The sequence below is a fragment of the Haliotis rubra genome, unplaced genomic scaffold (assembly GCF_003918875.1).
Source record: "Haliotis rubra isolate DU_JTF1 unplaced genomic scaffold, ASM391887v1 Scf1227, whole genome shotgun sequence".
NCBI lineage: Eukaryota > Metazoa > Mollusca > Gastropoda > Lepetellida > Haliotidae > Haliotis > Haliotis rubra.
In genome coordinates, this window is record NW_025765145.1 from 195,134 (window position 1) to 216,472 (window position 21,339).

General features: G+C 39.4%; 2 protein-coding genes across 2 annotated transcripts in view; one reads left to right on the top strand and one right to left on the bottom strand.

Annotated features, from left to right (window-relative positions):
• Positions 1-5,902, top strand: part of LOC124266007 (26S proteasome regulatory subunit 7) — a 30,113-nt gene extending 24,211 nt beyond the window's left edge. Inside the window, exon 12 of the mRNA XM_046700823.1 lies at positions 5,433-5,902. Within this exon, the coding sequence (XP_046556779.1) occupies positions 5,433-5,590 (158 nt within the window). The 3' untranslated portion in view covers positions 5,591-5,902. The remainder of the gene's footprint in view (positions 1-5,432) is intronic.
• An 813-nt stretch (positions 5,903-6,715) lies between these two features.
• Positions 6,716-20,410, bottom strand: LOC124266008 (cell wall protein RBR3-like). The gene is made up of 5 exons (XM_046700824.1): positions 20,288-20,410; positions 13,203-13,377; positions 12,383-12,525; positions 10,878-11,859; positions 6,716-10,328 (listed from the first exon to the last, which is right to left on the bottom strand). The coding sequence occupies exons 1-5, from the start codon at positions 20,328-20,330 to the stop codon at positions 10,010-10,012; spliced, it is 1,662 nt and encodes a 553-aa protein (XP_046556780.1). The 5' UTR covers positions 20,331-20,410; the 3' UTR covers positions 6,716-10,009.
• Positions 20,411-21,339: the final 929 nt, after the last annotated feature.

Below are 21,339 nucleotides of genomic sequence, written 5' to 3' on the forward strand. Positions count from 1 at the left end.
AAGCTGGAAATTTTGTTCTAAGGCATTTCCACTCCAGGTTTTAAAAATAGAAATGCATAGGGTAAGATAGGATAAGTACAATAAATATACACTTTATTATAAAATTTCCAATATTTGGTCCTTAGCACATTTTGAGTAGTATAGAAAAGTCTGTTATGTCTTGACAAATCGGTTATCTGTCCATTATGACAACTGAGTGTCACATTGTTGAATATATGATACACATTAAAACGTGGTTTCACAAAGAAGCAACCAGGCAGTGCTATTTGAGAACACAATGTAATGTAACATTTTGCTCACACCCTACTTTGACAAGTGCTTGTCAAGTGTTCCATTACGCAGAACTTGTCGTATTATCGAATGAAGTAGAAGCATTTTGTTTCTCTCACTGGTGTTGTATGAGGCAAATCATTCTGTATTTTATCATAAAAAGAGTGGACTGGATTATTTGTGTGTACTGAAAGTCTTAAAGCCGGGGTTCAAACCTATACACAGATGGGGTGTGGCCTCTTTGCCTTGTCAAAGCTGTCTTTTGATACAAAGCAATGCAGTATTCAAGTACATTCCATGAAATATCACAATATTGACTTACCAGTTCATGATGGAATTAAGCCACAGTGTAAAGAAGTATGATATGAAGACTCACTGTAAATGTATGGATGTAGACAGCCTACAAAACATACATTTTGAACATATATGTCTCCTTTTTTAAATCCAGATTTGAATTTCCCACTGTATCAGTCAGGTGGCCAGAAGAGGTGTGTTTCCATAGAAACAAGCCTGTGAGCGGGTTGAAAGTTTCATATTTCAGGCAGACTGTGAAAATGCCCCCCTCCCCTGACCCCATGCTGTGCAGGGTTAGGGCTGTACACTTACTTGATGCTGACATCACCATGTTGAAGATTTTATTTTCAGAAAAGAAGTAAAATTAGAAATTTCATGTATGGTAATCAAATTAAACTCTTTAGTCATAAAAATATGTAGTGAAAGGGTTGTCAGGATATTTACTATAAGGCACATATTTACTCCAGTAGTAAATTCCAAGGTTATCCTTTGACATCGCCAGGCTCTTGCCAGGCACCCATAGCTGTTACAGTCCTGTCACTCTTGGACGGATAACATCTACACTGCTGAGGAGTAGCCAATCTCAGGCTAATTGGAAACCCATGGGTTTTTGGAGGTTTGCACCCCAGCCTTTAACCTAGCATTCTAATGAAGCAGTCTTTGCAGAGTTTTGACTGTTACTATACTTTCAGTCAGTGAGCTCAGTTTCAGGAGACTTCATGTGCATGTTTGCATGTTATCCTCAGCATGTTTAGCGTTTAGAATGGCATATGAGTGTTAAATTATTTGGTGTGTGTGTGTGTGTGTGTGTGTGTGTGTGTGTGTGTGTGTGTGTGTGTGTGTGTGTGTGTGTGTGTGTGTGTGTGTGTGTGTGTGTGTGTGTGTGTGTGTGTGTGTGTGTGTGTGTGGAGAGCCACCATTTTGATATGAAGTCTTTAATAACTTAACATGTCTTAAGTTTACAGTGAGGGTTATGTCATGTTGATACTTTTGAAAAGAAACTGTTTTAGTAGGAATTGGAGTAGGAATAATGTATCATTAGTAGATAGCACACCAACAAATTCCCTTTAACATGGCCATTGACAAATTACATTCAATATTTCAATAAATGTCACTTTGACAGATTTCTGTCATGATATTCAGTGATTATAGTTTGACTAACCCGGATCAAGACCTTCACTAGATAAGGGATTTACTAGTTCCCTGTTACTCAGTAACTAATACTTATTACCTTCCACATCTACAGTAATGTTTGATGTTATTGCTATATTTAATTAACACCTCTGTCTTTACAATGTAAAGAGAATAAAGCAGAGATTTCTTCCAGAGAATTCCTGTAGTTTCTTTACACACATTGATGTTGTAGTTTACTGTTAGGTATGTGTAGCACTGAACATGAGTAACTGCTCATTATATAGCCTTGCCTCAAGCGCTACCACATACACTTCCCCTTGCTTCAGTCATAAGGATGTAGAGAGATCTCGAGTGTTGTTTTCCTGCGTGTATCTGATGAGATGTGGGTCTAACCACTCCACCCTCTCGCTTCATAACAGGAAACCTTCAAGTTAAAACCTATGTCTGTACATAAACAACCCGAGCTATCTACAACAATAGCTTCATTTAAACTGTTTGTGTAATAAAACATTGGGGATTACACACAGTGGAGTTTAGTTGTTCTCACCTTGATTTAGTAGTCTCCAGTTAGTGTGATATAACAAGTACAGAATACTAATAAAAGTTGGAGAATAAAATAGTTTTAATAATTTTTTAAGGCTGTGGACATGGTATGACAACTGGATATACTAGAGTGTGCTACGGATATGGCATGGTAGGCCTAACAGATATGCTACAATATATACAGATTAAATATGGTTTGACAATTAGATATACTAGAGTGTGCTACGGATATGGCATGGTAGGCCTAACAGATATGCTACAATATATACAGATATGATATGGTATGACAACTAGATATACTAGAGTGTGCTAAGAATATGGCATGGTAGGCCTAACAGATATGCTACAATATATACAGATACGATATGGTATGACAACTGGATATACTAGAGTGTGCTACGGATATGGCATGGTAGGCCTAACAGATATGCTACAATATATACAGATATGATATGGTATGACAACTAGATATACTAGAGTGTGCTAAGAATATGGCATGGTAGGCCAAACAGATATGCTACAATATATACAGATATGACATGGTATGACAACTGGATATACTAGAGTGTGCTACGGATATGGCATGGTAGACCTAACAGATATGCTACAATATATACAGATATAACATGGTATGACTGCTAGGTACGCTCCAGTATGCTATATAAAAGACAAGCTATCAAACAGGTTCCAAAACTGTCTTCATGGAAAACATACCTTCTCATATTTCAGTGATACACAAGCCGATTCTCATAATGCCATGTGTATATTTAAATAGAATGACATATCTGATTACCCATATCAAAATTTGAGAAATATAATTGCCAATATCGGACTGCCCCCAATGCATACCAGGAAGAACCATGGTTACATGACTCTTGTTATAATATCAGTCATATCTGTTGTGACAGCAGCACTTCCTGCTGCAGTATCTGTCTCACGATATTATGTGTGGCTCAGATTTGCCGCCAGTGTAATAATACTACCACATGATGTACTGTACTTACATCCTCGTCCGGCGCTGGAAACAGATGCAGCAGTTCATTGTCACTAACTCAACCTACTACTTATTATTCACTTATCATGATCATGTCTGTGTCATATAACACTGTGATTTGGAAGTTTGTGTTAGAGCAAAACGTACTGGATGATGTGTTTTGTGAAGATGTATTGAAGGATGACTGTTGAAGGCGTGTGTGTGTATTACTATTAGTTAACTGTCTTTTATGGTTTAAATTTATTAGAATCGACCTTTAATAAATTCTGTTAAAATTGGAGTGAGTGAAACTCACTCACTCACTCACTCACTCACTCACTCACTCACTCACTCACTCACTCACTCACTCACTCACTCACTCTCTCAAACTCAGAATCTCAAGATGTTGGATTCTGTGAGACAACGTTTGAAACGTCGACCAGTTACACTTAGCAAACTTCAGAATGTTCAATATTTCACCTGTATTGTAGGGCTTCAACGAGTCCATTTTTTTGGACTCGAGTACTCGAGGGGTGAGACTCGACTCGGACCCGAGTACTCGAAATTCATACCTTTGAAGCAAACGATAGCGTAACCGGCATGACATGTGTTCCAATCACACAAGTGAACACTTACTTCTTTCCGACTTCATATCGTCATGTGACTAACATTTCCTATTGGTCAGAATCAGTATTTGGATGTTTACTTGACAAACGTTTTTTTTTGGTCGTACTTCTTGTACTGCCTGCAAACGCAGCGAGATACCGCACAGGCGGCATTTGGTTATTTTGCTGTTTTCACTATCCAGATCAAGATACGCCCATACATTTGATTTTTGATCTTTCTCCATGTCTATCAATTGTCAAGATAGTTACCTAATCATTTTAAGAAGTGAAAACTCAAACGATGTATCATATTTACTCTCATCTGCAGACTTGTAGCAACTAATACCATACAGCCACACCGTGTGAGGAGTAAACTGTTTAAGCTAGGTGTTAATTAAAACATTATCAGATGGGTTAAAGAATTCAGGGTACATAGAACTCAGTATGTCAGTGTCAATGGCTATCAATCTTCTTTGCTCTCAACCTCTACTGGAGATCCACATAGCTGTGTTCCTTCATCCGTACTCTTCGTTTTGTATACCAATGACTGTTACTTGTCAATATATGACTTGTTCACTGTGAAATTTGCAGATGATGCCACTGTTACTGGCCTAATTTCTGATTCTGAACATTATTATCGTCAAGGCATTGACAAAACCGTAATGACAGTTTTTTATCAAACCTTTATTCAAAGTGTGTTGACCTACAATTTTCTATGTTAGTATGGGGATCTGTCAAAAACAAACTTTTCAAAATTGTTAATACTGCTTGCAAAATTTCTGGAGTGTCTTTTGAGTATACTCCCTTTTATCTATGAGCGCGCCAGATTGTCAAAAAGGGAGCTAAAATTAGATTTGATAGTTGATATATTTGATCTCACCATTTTGAACTACTTCCTTCTGGACGCTGCTGTCAATTACCTTCCCTCAAATCAAACAGAGCTAGACAGTCTTTCATACCATCAAGTATTCGTGAATGCAACAAATATTTTGAATCACCATCATGTGATTGAGCATGTAATTATTGAGTATATTTTTGTGAACTGTGTATATATTCATTTTGAGACAGTTTGGATGTATAAGAATTTAGTTATAAAGTTATATCTTATCTTAATATTAGACGTTAACGGCCGCTCATGCTTAGCACATGGCAGACAGTCTGTCAACGTCAAATAATCCGAGTTATCTCCCCTTTTCGAGTCCTCGAGTCCTTGAAAATGGACTCGAGTCCAGCTAGACCCGACTCGTCCTCGAGTACTCGAGTCCCCGTGGAAGCCCTACTGGATTGAACGTATCAGTTTGGTGTGATTATATGATTATATGATTATATGATTATATGCACTGTGGTAGCATGTCTTAAGTTGGGACATCTTAAAGCAGTTGGTACTGATATCAACTTTCTTGTAGCCAGTGTAATGTTGATGGTGACCTCATGTGGCTATAGGTACTGATACCATGTTGAATGTGTCCTGTATAACATTGATTTTGACATCATGGCTATAGGTACTGACATCCACTGTCTAGTGGTATGTCTAATATTGACTGTTACGTCATTTCTGATATTCACAAACTCATGGCATGTCTGATATTCACTGTGACATGTTTTCATTCCAGGTGCTGAGATTCGCAGTGTATGTACTGAAGCAGGGATGTTCGCAATCAGGGCACGAAGGAAGATGGCCACAGAGAAGGATTTCCTTGAGGCTGTCAACAAAGTCATCAAAGCCTATGCTAAGTTCAGCGCCACGCCAAGATACATGACATACAACTAGGACGATCACAAGATTAATTCAGTATCATCAAATTCATTTAGTAAAGACGATTTACCATTGTTGTCTTTTGAGATGTGTTGACCTCTTTGTGTCACAGCTGTGGAGTGCAGTATCTCGTGAATGTGAAGTGAAGGAAGTCTTCTGTTGTCCTATGAACATGTTTCCACGTATTTATTGATCCTGGATTTCTAGACCATGAGGAACTTGTATATGTTCTGGACATGTTCAACTTGGGGATATTACCACACTCAAATTCCATGGCTGACATTGTTGAAGGCTTCACATGGCGATTAATAAATATTTCAGCACTTATTCTGTGTTTGTCTTCATTTCATCTGATAGAATCTGCAGTACGTTTGATTTAAATTGAATTACTCACAAACACAAAATCTAATAATTTCAACAAAACCTAATAATTGCAACCAAATTTGCACAGTCACATGAAATTGACAGACCAACTCTGATGATTTGTCTCATAATTTTGGACACCCCAAAAAAACAGTTGTTCAACAAAATTATTTTGTTGTCACCTTTTGCAGTTGTTCAACTCAAACAGTCATTTCAATTTGACACCTGCAACTCACACACCTAGCTGTTCAACCAGCAAGTGGTTCCCCCTTTTGTATGAAAAGTGGGACAACAGATGCTTTAACCACTAGGCTACCCCCTGTCGATCAAGTAGGTGTCAAGTGGTTGACATGACAGCTCCACACTGTATGACACAATCAGCCTTGTTCACAAATCAAGGGGTCAAGGGATGAAATAATCACTCACAAATCAAGTAATGTTTTCATTTTGGGCCCTATTATGGTGAATTTAAGCTCCATGAATTCTATTTGTAGAACACAGATGCCCATTTCTTCATTTTCAGACCGGGCAGTGGGGTAGCCTAGTGGTTAAAGCATTCGCTCGTCACGCCGAAGGTCTGGGTTCAAATCCCCACATGGGTACAATGTGTGAAGCCTATTTCTGGTGTCCCCCGCCATGATATTGCTGGAATATTGCTATAAGCAGCATAAAAGCAATACTCACACTCTCTCACACATTTTCAGATCATTTCACTCTTCTGAATCAAATTCCGATTTTCATCTTTCAGTAATATTGACAGAAATTAAAAGATTGGAAGAGATTTGATCAATTTATTGAAACAAAATATAAAAATAATTTGTAATAATCTCATGCCATGTGTAATTAGTAATCAGTTAAGAAGTAGATTGATGTGAAGAAACTGGCAACTTTGAAGTAGATAAGTATAGGATCTTTAGTCATGAATCTTTCTTTTCCACAAGAAATATTTATTTACATAAATGCCTTGAGTGAAGATCAACTTGGGTCTGTGCATGCAAATCCAAAAACAAATAAAATATTTTCTGTGAAAGTATGATCCTGTATGATCAAAATTCACAAACATGCTAAATTAAAGAAATCAACACTCAAAAATTTTAAAGGAAACTAAAATAAACTAAACAAGCAGTATGGCCACTGTAAATAATTACAAATAAATTACTAAGATAAACATGCTTGAATATTGGAACCTGCAGTTTGTAGGTATATATACAGTGAAAAGGAAAAAGAAGAGTTGTTGTTTTTTGTAATATTGGGGAAATGGCCACAAAGGTCATATTACAAGAACACAATAATGTCGTGGTATCTCTTTAAACCTCAGGTGATGTATTTGCAGAAAACAGTTCTTTTCCAATTTCAACTTAATCATGTGTTTTCATTGTGTGTTTGTATACATGACAGAGAAATAAACTGGACCCATTTCTACAAATAGCATGGAACTTTAAAACTTCATAATAAGTTACAAATGACACTTATGTGCTTTAATCAGTGGTGTGGAGAGTGAAACTGTAGACACATTTATGCATTGATCATGACCACTGGTCAAAAGAAGATCTTTAGGCCAGACCAAATTTGTTTCTGGTTTTACAGATTTTTGTCCTCACAAAACCTAAAGCAGGAAGGAAAAAAAATATAAATCAGAGCAAAAGCCCACATGAGTTTTTCAAAGGCATTGTGTTTCAAGTTCACACTTGCTGTCGTGTTCGAAGCACTGATTCTAACACAAATATGGTTAGATAATTCAGTTAAAAGTCTCTGAGAACAGATATTGGTGTTTTAGTGACCAACAACTGCCTTGCGTAGTCGAGGTCTTGCTCCCGTATATCTAAACATTAAGATTTTATTTTTTGAGCGGGGAAAATTATTTTTTATTTGTTCTTATTCTTGAAAAAATACGACCGGCGGATCTGTAAAACAAGATATAAAATTGGCCTTGCCTGAGTTATAGTTGTTGTGGAAACCAAAGTGAGTATACAAATATCTATTAATTAATTGTAAAGCAAACTATATTTGTTAAAATAAAGAGAGGAATTTCACAAAATAATCACACAACACACAAATGTGTGCTATGTGAGTGCTTTTTAAATATTTCTTTATATATTAAAATGTGCATGTCTTCTCATTTAGATAACATCTATTTTATGAAACTTGTACATATTTGATGTTTTAAGATACAAGATTTGTAAACTTGATAACTTCAGAAAGACGAGAGTTGATACAAACACATTCTTTTGATATATTACAATTATATACAATCCAAGAACAACCTTTCACAATATATCTCTTTTCCCACAGAGATTATCGATGTATTTTCATCTTCAGGTTAGTGGTAGTTCACATGCAGCTATCTAATTTGTCAAAATTTAGTTTAGTACCTGGCCCCACTTGGAAACTTTCTATAAAATATGTCTTCAGTATCCTTGCAGTTTTTGGGTACAGCTGCAGCCTATATTCATTTGTTTGACTCTTCTGGATAGATGTGGGTGTTGTTGTTAAGTCTGTGCTCATCAGGACCAAGTTAATTCAATTGCCCCTGATACACTCAGTCACTCACTCAGTCACTCACTCACTGGGGCGGTGGGTAGGCTCCTGGTTAAAGACTGGATTTGATTCCCATATGTGTACAATGTGTGAAGTCATTCCTGGTGCCCCCTGCTGTGATATTGCTGGCATAGTGCTAAAAGCAGCATAAAACTAAACTCACTCACTCACCTGTCCACTCATTCACTCACTCACACATACACCTTCCCTCTCTCTTATGTCTACTCACTCACTCAACTTCCCTCTCACTCATTTACCTTCTCACCTGTCCATTCATTCATTCACTTACTCACCTGTCCACTCACTCATTCACTCACTCACCTTCCATTTACCAGTCCAGTCCACTCACTCATTCACTCACTCAACTTCCCAATCACTCACCTGTCCACACACTCATTCACTGAACTTCCCAATCACTCTTGCACTTTCCCACTCACTCACCTGCCCACCCATACTCTCTCAGTAATGATAGATAGATGCATTTGCAGTTCCTCTGATATAATTCAGAGTCACAGTACAGTTTCATTAGATTTATGATGTATGACACGACCCATGATCTACAATTTCTTGAAAGAACTAAAACTTTGTACTTTGTGCTTGAGTTGCTCAAGTAGAATGACTTCTGATGCATGTAAATTGTCAGGCAACTACCTCAGCAGGTTACATGTTGGTACTGAAACTACTCCCTGAATAATTCATGTTTTAAATTGATGTTATGTGAAACAATACATCCCACATATACAAGGTATTTTCTTCAAGCTCATTGAAATTACACCACCCAGTAGTGAATGGGTACCAGGTAGGATGAGATGATAATGTGATTGTTAACCTTCAAAGGCACCTTTGGTTGTATATTCCCCAGGGAGCTGGGAATTAAAATTGACACCACTGATCCATTGACCAGTGTAATGAAGTAGTGCTTAGAGCATGATGAGGATTTGGTGAATAAATAATGATATGCCCATTGTGGGTTTTATCATTCAATGATGTCATGTTTCACAATGGTATCAAAGACACAAAGAAACCGGTCAGTTCTTACTGGGGGTGTTTTGTCACCTCTTCGTGAGGTACTAAAAGTAAAGACCCTCTCCTAATGTTATGTTTGGTTGACCTATGTCATTTCCTTCTTGTTCATGACCCTCAAATTTATATTTTATTATAAAATGCCCATTCTTTTATGACCCTACCCAAATATGTTGAATATTTTGATGACCCGTACCTACAGACTGTCATTTTATTTGGTGACCTACCCTAATTCCTTCTGACCCCCAACCCCAACCCCAACCCACCTAAACCCCAACCTTCTATACATAATGATAAATGACCAGTCCCCAAGCATCAATATAGTTTTGGACATTAAGATAATTTTTTATATTTTCAAATTGATGACATGACTTTGCTGCATTATGCCGTAATTGAGAAGTAAACTGGATTAAGTTGAGTATGTGAAAAGAGCATTGTAATCAAGCTTCAGATAGCCGTAAGTTGTCACAAGTTGCAAGCTGAAACAGTCCACACTTTCCACACAGAACCTCAGGTCTTTAGCCCTGCTGAAGGCAGGTCCCCCAGGTCCGAGCTGCTGGCTGACGTGTCTTTAGTGGCAGTGCTGGTGTCGACCTCAGTACTGGTATCCACATTTTCTTTGGGAGACTGGTCCCCGAGGTCCTTCTTTTCCTCTTCAGTTTTCGTTTCTCCTGCGGTGTTCTGTTCAGGTGTGGGATCTGAGGTCCCCTGGCTGCCATCAGTCTCTGAGGTGACCTGCACTGTATCCCCGGGCTTGCCTTCGTGCAGATACACACCAAGAGAGGTGCTTTCTGAAGGCTTCCGGCCAATCAGGAATGTACTCACGAACCTGAAACATCAAGATAAGCAATGGAAGGAACGTAACTTGTGAATCTTAAATGTTCATTACAAGATTGAATTCATGTACAGCAATCAGATCTACCCTCCAACATTCGAAACCTTTGTGCTTTTAATCACCTGCAACATCACAAATTATCTAAAATTATTAAGTACATTCCTCCCTGCTGTATTAAAACTAAGAACTAAGCCGTTGTATTTCAATCGATATCTTACATCCAACATGTATGCATTATTTATATGTCCTTTATATTATGGGCCAATGGCCTACGTTAATGAAATAAAATGTCTGTCTGTCTGTCTGTCTAGTTATGGATTTGAATAGAAGAATTCTGTACAGTATGCTTTGAACCAGGGAAGTGTTGTAATGTTTATGGTGGTCACCAGAATATTTACTGATCACTTGGTATGTAGATAAATTTGCTAAAATATTGAACCAAATAAACAAATATTTAAATATCTCAATATTTCATGTGCTGATGGAAGATGAGAGTGGTTAAACGGATACTGCAAGTTGCAGGTGTGAAAGTGCCATACTTACTTGGATGGACTCCCTGGATCAGAACTTGGTGATACTGGTGCATCTGCTTTTTCCCCTGGCGTAGTTGAATTTGGTTTGGGATCAACTTTGTCATCCAAATCCACTGTCATAAATCCGTCATCCGGACTGTTTGGTCTAGGTTCAATAACCAAAGGTTTCATGGCAACAGCATCTACTGCAGAAGGACCATTTTGTTTATGTTTGCTGTCTGACGCTTCCCGGAAACTGACCGACTGCCTGTTCGTGCAGCATCGTGGAATGATCACGTTCAGGAGGATGAGTGTGTACAAAAGAAGAATGGCTGCACTTAGAGCCAGAGCAAACGCTAAAACTCCGTATTTCCCAAAGGCTGTTTTATCCCTTTTGTATATGCCCTTATAGCCTGTTACGTTAGCAGACGACTTTGTAGGTGGTTTATTCGTTGAAGGTCTACTAGTTGATTTGCCTGCCGCTGGTGGTGATGGAACAGTAACCGTTGAAGCACGATCGGTGGTTTGTCCCTTGGGGGTTTCTGAGGAGTTAGAAGATGGGGATGTTTTCGATCCAGATGGTGATTGCGCTGTCGTGGATTGGACTTGGGATAATGTCAATCCAGATGGTGATTGCTCTGTCGCGGATTGGACTTGGGTGTTCTTTGAGGAAGTGTTGGTCGGAAAGGCATTTGGGGTAGTTTCGTAGGATGATTGGCCTGTCGCTGTTGTTGACCCACCCATGGATGGTTCTCCTTCAGCTGGATTGTCAGTCATGCCTATTGTATCAGTAGGGACATCAGTCGTGGATCCTGATCCGTCACCTTCCTGTGTTGTGATCGCAGCATTGCTGTCTGTAGTGGACATTGTCGTATCCTCTGCTGCATCCTCTGCTGCACGCCTGTTTCTAACATCTCTTGCGGGCCGACGTCTAGGCAAGAACGGTTCGTCAACACGTACATCTCCCCTACGAGGTCCATCGTCAACGTATTCAACAACTTCGAAGTCTTTCTCTGTTAACCGATATCAGACAAGATCACCAATACAATTAAGACTAGACATAACATGGCATTGAGAACTTTGCTAACTAAGCAACACCTTGGTACTGCTACAAACCAATACAAGGTTTAACCTTGCTTTCATTTCAACTTCCGTTGGATCAATGTATTTGCAACGTTGGTTGGTTGTTGTCTAACTCCGTACTCAGCAATATTCCAGCTATGTGGAGGTAGTCTGTAAATAATCGAGTCAGTACAAGACAATCCACTGATCAATAGCATGAGCATCGATCTAAACAATTGGGAACCGATGACATGTGTCGACCAAGTCAGCGAGCCTGACCACCCGATCCCGTTAGTCGCCTCTTACGACAAGCATGGGTTACTGAAGATCAATTCTAACCCGGATCTTCGAAGGTAGTACTTGTAACGTTGCCGAAACAGAAAGATCCTGAAGCATCACAGAAAGCCCGGTCACCACTAACCTAGTCAGCTGTGACACATCACAACAGACTTAAGTTTAACGAACAGTACCTACCTGTCACGCTGATGTCGATATATTTCTGCACCACATCAACGCCAGCGCGCCCTGCGCATGTGTACCGCCCCGTTTCGCTGAAGTCAGTGTTGAGCAGGATGAGACGGGCAAACATCCCACGGTTGTACTGTACAGAAAATACCCTGCAATAAAAGACACTTGCTAAGTTGATGTCCAGACACAATACTTGTTTCAATGCCACATTGAAAGTGGTCAAATGTAACATGTGCTACATCTGAGATTACACTTTCTTTGTAAAGTACAGATTCTAGTACTTCTGCGGAAGCCGCGGTGACTGAGTGTGTTAGATGTCTCACTTTGTGTGCTGGCACGTAAGTGACTCTGAGAGTATGGGTTCGAGTCCCGGATGTGACTCAACATAACATAAGTACTTTACTGAGAAAATGTAATCCCTAACATAACATGAGTTACCCAGTAGTTGTTCGCTTCTGGTTTTAGTGAAGGGGTACACACGCACGCACACGCACACACGCACGCACACGCACGCACACACACACATACACAAATCAAACACATACACACACAAACAATCAAGCACATACACAAACAATCAAGCACACACACACACACACACACACACACACACACACACACACACACACACACACACACATACACATAAGACTGTTCCTAGTCTCCGTTACTGGCCCTCTGTAGGTATATGTTTTCAAATAAGAAAACTGTATTTCTGGGACTGAATATCAGTCTAGAAAACCTGCAGACAAGCAACTGATGAAGCCACATTTCCACCTCATTTTCTCTTTGGTCAGGTATAATCCAATCATGCTCATGTGGTTACCTGCCAGACGTCCCGATTGGCTGGTTATGTCGGTCGTACCAAGAGAACCGATTGGTTGAATGTCGGCCATAGCAACTTGCATCACATAAGATGGTGACGTTGTTGCCCCTGGCAACCTGGATGATAGGTACTTGTGGTACCAGTTGTAGGCTGCACTCCTGACCATGAAGCAGATCTATGAACATAAAGACAATACATAAAAAATGTGTACATGTCGTTTACATTCCGATTCTGATTTGCTGAAATTTCACACATAAAATACATAAGCAATGCCAACATGTACCGTTAACCTACCTATCTTCTACATATATGAGACACAGAAAGATCCGGGTTAGAATTGATCTTCAGTAACCCATGCTTGTCGTAAGAGGCGACTATCGAGTGGTCAGGCTCGCTGACTTGGTCGACACATGTCATCGTGTCCCAATTGCGTAGAATGATGCTCATGATGTTGTTCACTGGATTGTCTGGTCCAGACTCGACTATTTACAGACCGCCACCATATAGCTGGAACATTGCTGAGTGTGGCGTAAAACTAAACTCACTCCTCTGCATATATGAACTGTTATGCCTTAATATATATGTACGGGGTTGCTTGTAACTGATATTTTCGTAACGTCTGGGCGACATGTCAGTACAGACGTGTCCTTCCCTTCCAGGATGCTACATTTGTCTCCCTGTGTCTTCCTGTGAGGATTCCGGTGACGCCAGGTTCCACAGAACCATCTTAGCCCTACGATGATCGTAAGCTGATATTAAAGTATAGGAGTTACGATCACCTTAGCTTTACGATGATCGTAAGCCGATATTAAAGTATAGGAGTTACGATCACCTTAGAGCTAAGATCGCTTTTAGGAAATATCACATAAGAAAGACGACAATGACAACGCCTCAGTTCATACTGACACTGTTCCTACAACAGTAAGTTCATACTGACACCGCCCCTACAACATGAAGTTCATACTGACACCGCTCCTACAACAGTAAGTTCATACTGACACTGTTCCTACAACATGAAGTTCATACTGACACCGCTCCTACAAGAGTAAGTTCATACTGACACTGTTCCTACAACAGTAAGTTCATACTGACACCGCTCCTACAACAGTAAGTTCATACTGACACTGTTCCTACAACAGTAAGTTCATACTGACACTGTTCCTACAACATGAAGTTCATACTAACACTGTTCCTACAAGAGTAAGTTCATACTGACACTGTTCCTACAAGAGTAAGTTCATACTGACACTGTTCCTACAAGAGTAAGTTCATACTGACACTGTTCCTACAACAGGAAGTTCATATTGATACTACTCCTACAACAGGAAGTTCATACTGACACCGCCTCTACAACAGGAAGTTCATACTAACACATTTCCAACAACAGGAAGTTCATACTGATACTATTCCTACAACAGGAAGTTCAAACTGACACTGTTCCTACAACAAGGAAGTTCACACTAACACTGTCCCTACAACAGGAAGTTCATACTGACACTTCCTACGACAGGGAGTTCATACTGACACTGTTCCTACAACAGGAAGATCATACTGACACCACCCCTACAACATGAAGTTCATACTGACACCGCTCCTACAATAGGAAGTTCATACTGACACTGTTCCTACAACAGTAAGCTCATACTGACACTGTTCCTACAACAGGAAGTTCATACTGACACCGCCCCTACAACAGTAAGTTCATACTGACACGGCTCCTACAACAGTAAGTTTATACTGACACTGTTCCTACAACAGTAAGTTCATACTGACACTGTTCCTACAACAGTAAGTTCATACTGACACCGCCCCTACAACATGAAGTTCATACTGACACCGCTCCTACAACAGTAAGTTCATACTGACACTGTTCCTACAACATGAAGTTCATACTGACACCGCCCCTACAACATGAAGTTCATATCAACACTGTTCCTACAACATGAAGTTCATACTGACAGCGCTCCTACAACAGTAAGTTCATACTGACACTGTTCCTACAACAGTAAGTTCATACTGACACTGTTCCTACAACATGAAGTTCATATTGATACTATTCCTACAACAGGAAGTTCATACTGACACCGCCCCTACAACAGGAAGTTCATACTAACACATTTCCAACAACAGGAAGTTCATATTGATTCTATTCCTACAACAGGAAGTTCAAACTGACACTGTTCCTACAACAGGAAGTTCACAGTAACACTGTCCCTACAAAAGAAAGTTCATACTGACACTGTTCCTACAACAGGAAGATGATACTGACACCGCCCCTACAACATGAAATTCATACTGACACCGCTCCTACAACAGGAAGTTCATACTAACACTGTTCCTACAACAGTAAGCTCATACTGACACTGTGGCTAGAACAGGAAGTTCATACTGACACGGCTCCTACAACAGTAAGTTCATACTGACACTGTTCCTACAACAGTAAGTTCATACTGACACCGCTCCTACAACAGTAAGTTCATACTGACACTGTTCCCTACAACAGTAAGTTCATACTGACACTGTTCCTACAACAGTTAGTTCATACTGACACTGTCCCTACAACAGTAAGTTCATACTGACACTGTACCCTACAACAGGAAGTTCATACTGACACTGTTCCTACAATAGTAAGTTCATACTGACACTGTTCCTACTACAGTAGGTTCATACTGACTCTGTTCCTACAACAGGGAGTTCATACTGACACTGTTCCTACAACAGGAAGTTCACACTGACACTATTCCTACAACATGAAGTTCATACTGACACTGTTCCTACAACAGGCAGTTCATACTGACACTGTTCCTTCAACAGTAGGTTCATGCGGACAATCTTCCTACAACAGGAAGTTCATGCTCTCACTGTTCCTACAACATTAGGTTTATACTTACACTGTTCCTACAGCAGTAAGTTCATACTGACACTGTTCCTACAACAGGAGGTTCATACTGACACTGTTCTTACAGTAGGAAGTTCGTACTGACATTGTTCCTACAACAGAAAGTTCATACTGACACTGTTCCTACAACAGTAAGTCCATACTGACACTGTACCTACAACATTAGGTTCATACTGACGTTGTGCCTACAACAGTAGGTTCAAACCGACACTGTTCCTACAACAGGAAGTTCATACCGACACTGTTCCTACAACACGAGGTTAATACCGACACTGTTCCTACAACAGGAAGTTCATACCGACACTGTTCCTACAACAGTAGGTTCAAACCGACACTGTTCCTACAGCAGGAAGTTCATACCGACACTGTTCCTACAACAGGGAGTATACACTGACACTGTTCCTACAAGAGGAAGTTCATACTGACACTGTTCCTACAACAGTAGGTTCATACCGACACTGTTCCTACAACAGTAAGTACGCACTCCACCGTTCATACAACAGGAAGTTCATACTGACACTGTTCCTACAAGGGTAAGTTCATACTGACACTGTTCCTACAACAGTAAGTTTATACTGACACTGTTCCTACAACGGTAAGTTCATACTGACACTGTTCCTACAACAGTAAATTCATACTGACACTGTTCCTACAACAGGAACTTCATACTGACACTGTTCCGACAACAGGAAGTACGCACTCCACCGTTCCTACAACAGTAAGTTCATACTGACACTGTTCCTACAACAGTAAGTTCATACTGACACTGTTCCTACAACAGGAAGTTCACACTGACACTGTTCCTACAACAGGAAGTTCATACTGACACTGTTCCTTCAACAGGGAGTTCATATTGACACTGTTCCTACAAGAGGAAGTTCATACTGACACTGTTCCTACAACAGTAGGTTCATACCGACAATGTTCCTATAACAGGAAGTTCATGGTGACACTGTTCCTACAACAGTAAATTCATACTGACACTGTTCCTACAACAGGAACTTCATACTGACACTGTTCCGACAACAGGAAGTACGCACTCCACCGTTCCTACAACAGTAAGTTCATACTGACACTGTTCCTACAACAGTAAGTTCATACTGACACTGTTCCTACAACAGGAAGTACATAGTGACACTGTTCCTACAACAGGAAGTTCATACTGACACTGTTCCTTCAACAGGGAGTTCATATTGACACTGTTCCTACAACAGTAAGTTCACACTGACACTGTTCCTACAAGAGGAAGTTCATACTGACACTGTTCCTACAACAGTAGGTTCATACCGACAATGTTCCTATAACAGGAAGTTCATGGTGACACTGTTCCTACAACATTAGGTTTATACTGACACTTTTTCTACAACAGTAAGTTCATACTGACAATGTTCCTACAACAGTAAGTACGCACTCTTACTACAACAGGAAGTACATAGTGACACTGTTCCTACAACAGTTAGTTCATACTAACACTGTTTCTTACAACAGGAAGTTCATACTGACACTGTTCCTACAACAGGGAGTTCATACTGACACTGTTCCTACAACAGTAAGTTCACACTGACAATGTTCCTACAACAGGAAGTTCATACTGACACTGTTCCTACAACAGTAAGTTCATACTAACACTGTTTCTTACAACAGGAAGTTCATACTGACACTGTTCCTACAACAGGGAGTTCATACTGACACTGTTCCTACAACAGTAAGTTCACACTGACAATGTTCCTACAACAGGAAGTTCATACTGACAATGTTCCTACAACAGTAAGTTCACACTGACAATGTTCCTACAACAGTAAGTTCACACTGACAATGTTCCTACAACAGGAAGTTCATGCTGACACTGTTCCTACAACAGTAAGTTCACACTGACAATGTTCCTACAACAGTAAGTTCATACTGACACTGTCCCTTCAACAGTAGGTTCATACCGACACTGTTCCTACAACAGTAAGTTCATACTGACACTGTTCCTACAACAGTAAGTTCATACTGACACTGTTCCTACAACAGGAAGTACATACTGACACTGTTGACGGGTGTTCCAAGGACGAAATATATCATGCAATACATTCGCCGTTCCTATATCATGACATCCGATGCCGCCTGATTCCCGCGGCCTCTTTGGACGGGCGTATATACAATTTTGACTGATGGATGGATAAACACTGTTTGATAGATAAACACTTTCTTTACTGGCTTTTTCGAATATTCTTGAATATTCACTACGCCCCACGACAGCGAGATACACTGATAGACCGATACATGCCTGGCATATACTGCTGTTAGAAAAATCTGTTTGGGAGGCATTCTAGAAGTTGTAAGTCTAGAATGACAAATCTTTATGGATGATCAACTTCTTTATTGTACAATAGCGACGTAGAGGTGCTTATACCGTTTTCAAGCTTGATCATCCATAAAGACTTGTCATTCCTATGCTGAGAAAAATACAGAGAACGACTAGGAACGGACGTGTGTTTGCTTCAAAATCTATATGTCATTAAAAGATATTTGACTATTGTACGGAAGAGAACACTCGTAAGTTTCTGACATAAATTAAAGTGTCACAGGACACATCCGTAATAATTCTTTCATGTTCTGATACATTGTAAAGATACAGAACATGAAATTTGAAGATAAGCAATGGTGAATACCCAAATCTAAAATATTAAATAAAAAAGAGAGCCGTAAATGCTTCAGTAAATATAGTGTTGTCATTGTTTATATTATTTATTATTTCAAGCTTGAGTGTAGTATATGCGGTGCTTTTGTCATTATCGATGCTTTTCTTCTTTTTTTCTTCCCTTTTTTTACTTTTGTTGTGTTTTTTTTTTCATAAGATACATATTTGTATAATAACTTTAATATCTAGTTAGTTTTGTATCCAATTTATTGTACTACAGAATCAAATAGGTTATCTACTGTGACACATAAGTATCGAATTCTTCTTAAAGTACCAACCGGAAGTACGCACATTTCTGGCATATCGCAACGGTCTACTTGGTTGTGTTGCTCCTTACAGCGGCAATTGATACCGGATCTATAGAGCCCTACAGTATATACATTACATGGATGGATTGTGCACTGATCAGAGTAAAAAGCCCAGTGAACGTGTGAAGTACAGGCCCAGGCAGTTAGTAATAACTGCGTTCATTGGTGTCAACAAAGGCTTAACCGCCAGTGGTCGATGTTACTGTCTATTCTGTCATATTTCTTCCTGCTCTTCTAAAACGTGATGGGGCGTTTGGGTAGCCTAGTGGTTAGAGCGTTCGCTCATCACGCCGATGGCCGGGTTCGATTCCCCACATGGGTACAATGTGTGAAACCCATTTCTGGTGTCCCGCGCTGTGATATTGCTGGAATATTGCTAAAAGCGGCGTAAAACCATACTCAGTCAGTCAGTCTAAAACGTGTAAAGTGTCTGTGAAGCACGCGTATAATGTGTCTGTGAAAACGCATGTACATTATGTCTGTGGAAAAATGTAATTTAGGTCAGTAAAGTACGTTTACATTATCTCTGCGAAGACCTTGTATATTATGTATGTAAAGCACGTGTGCATTGTGTTTTTGAAAGGACACTTACATTACGCTGGTTGAGCACGTGTAATCATATCTCTGAAGAACGTGTACATTATATCTGTGAAGAACGTGTTCATTATATCTGTGAAGAACGTGTACATTATATCTGTGAAGAACGTGTTCATTATATCTGTTGAGCACGTGTACATTATGCCTGTAAAGCACGTTCTTAGATGAAACTATGGGTTATCTGTTTTCTGTTTGGGTCTTCTTATGTGCAAAGTGGTCAGTGATAATATGTTCGTGAAAGTTATGTTCTGGTGAACAGTACTTTCTACGCACTTAAACACGTTAAAGTGGGGTATAGACAAGCATGTATTCATCAAATATCCATAATTATTCTGAAGAATCCTGCTGCTGATGTAATACTACTTCTTTTTAGAACGGTGTCCGTACATTTTTCTTTCTTTTTACTACAAGGCTATGATCTAAAATAATCATTTTAATAAACTTTTTAAAACTCACGCTCCATGGCGACTGATATTTCCAATCCTATTTCTAAAACATAATTTCATTCCTGTTTCTAAAACTATGTACTCATAAACTGTATTTGTAATATATCGATGAATAGTTATTATTTAAAAACAGAAAAATTCAAACTCACCTATTCCAACAGAAACCAGAACAAAAAGCGATAATCGCAGCATGTTCTAACACTGTGTCAAGTCCCGGCCGCGAGACGTGCGTGTTTGGGTCAGGCGTGACGAGTTGTGCGCTGATGGCGAGAGACGACGCCTGCTTGCTGTACAGGAACTTGAGTCTTCCTTCCGTCTCCTGCCCACAGTCGTACACACTTTGTGGCTAACTGTACCGAGGCGTACACTGATAATTTGTACATGTCTCGGATACTACATCAGCAGGCATGGAAGTGTATAGTCTTTATTCATACTTTTGCTAATTATTGCTTTTGTGTTTGGAAATGAACCCAATATCAGCTTGATTATGGCCACAGATGGGTCATGCCTCTGAATGGAGGAATACTTAATCTTACGATTGACCCACGCTTGGGATGGGGGCAGTGTTCGAAATAGTTTCCAAATGTCGGGTTAGATATGCCTGAAAGTTACTAGCCCACAAAATAATTAACTAGCCCGAAATTTGAATGTAGACACGGGTTTTAATCATTCAGCTGCTAATATCAGGCCATAATCTTGCATGATTTAAAAGTGTTTAAAGATATCTGTAAATAATTGAAGATATCTTTAATAAATTTCTCATATCTAAAATAAAATTACTGACATCTCAAAATCTTATAGAGACATCTTGAATTCAATTCTAGATTCCCTGAAATAATTGATACATATCCACAAATGTATTACAGATATATTTTCAATTCAATTTGAGATATCTTCAATTCAGTTAGAGATATCTTTACTTAGATTATATATATATTGAGTTCTTGCTATTACTGATATCTAAAATCAAATTAGAGATAACAGTTATCATTTTTAAGATATATTTAAATCAATTATTGATATCTACAATACAAGTAAAAGGAAAGAATGGCAAACGAATTATTTCAGCCCTAAAAGGGTGGGAAACGATTTCAAGATATCTTCCAATACTTTCGGCTACATATCCGTAAATACTTCCTGTTCCAAAATGGCGGGTGACCATGTACGACACGCCAAACAACTCGAGGGGTTGAGGAGGCAG

What these genes read in the sequence shown, in the direction of transcription:
- LOC124266008 (XM_046700824.1), bottom strand. Translation starts at nt 20,330, where the DNA reads ATGCTGCGATTATCGCTTTTTGTTCTGGTTTCTGTTGGAATAG. An exon ending in TCTGGTTTCTGTTGGAATAG is followed by an intron (nt 13,378 to 20,287) that starts GTGAGTTTGAAT and finishes TTATGTTCATAG; the next exon opens with ATCTGCTTCATGGTCAGGAG. An exon ending in CCAATCGGGACGTCTGGCAG is followed by an intron (nt 12,526 to 13,202) that starts GTAACCACATGA and finishes CTTTTATTGCAG; the next exon opens with GGTATTTTCTGTACAGTACA.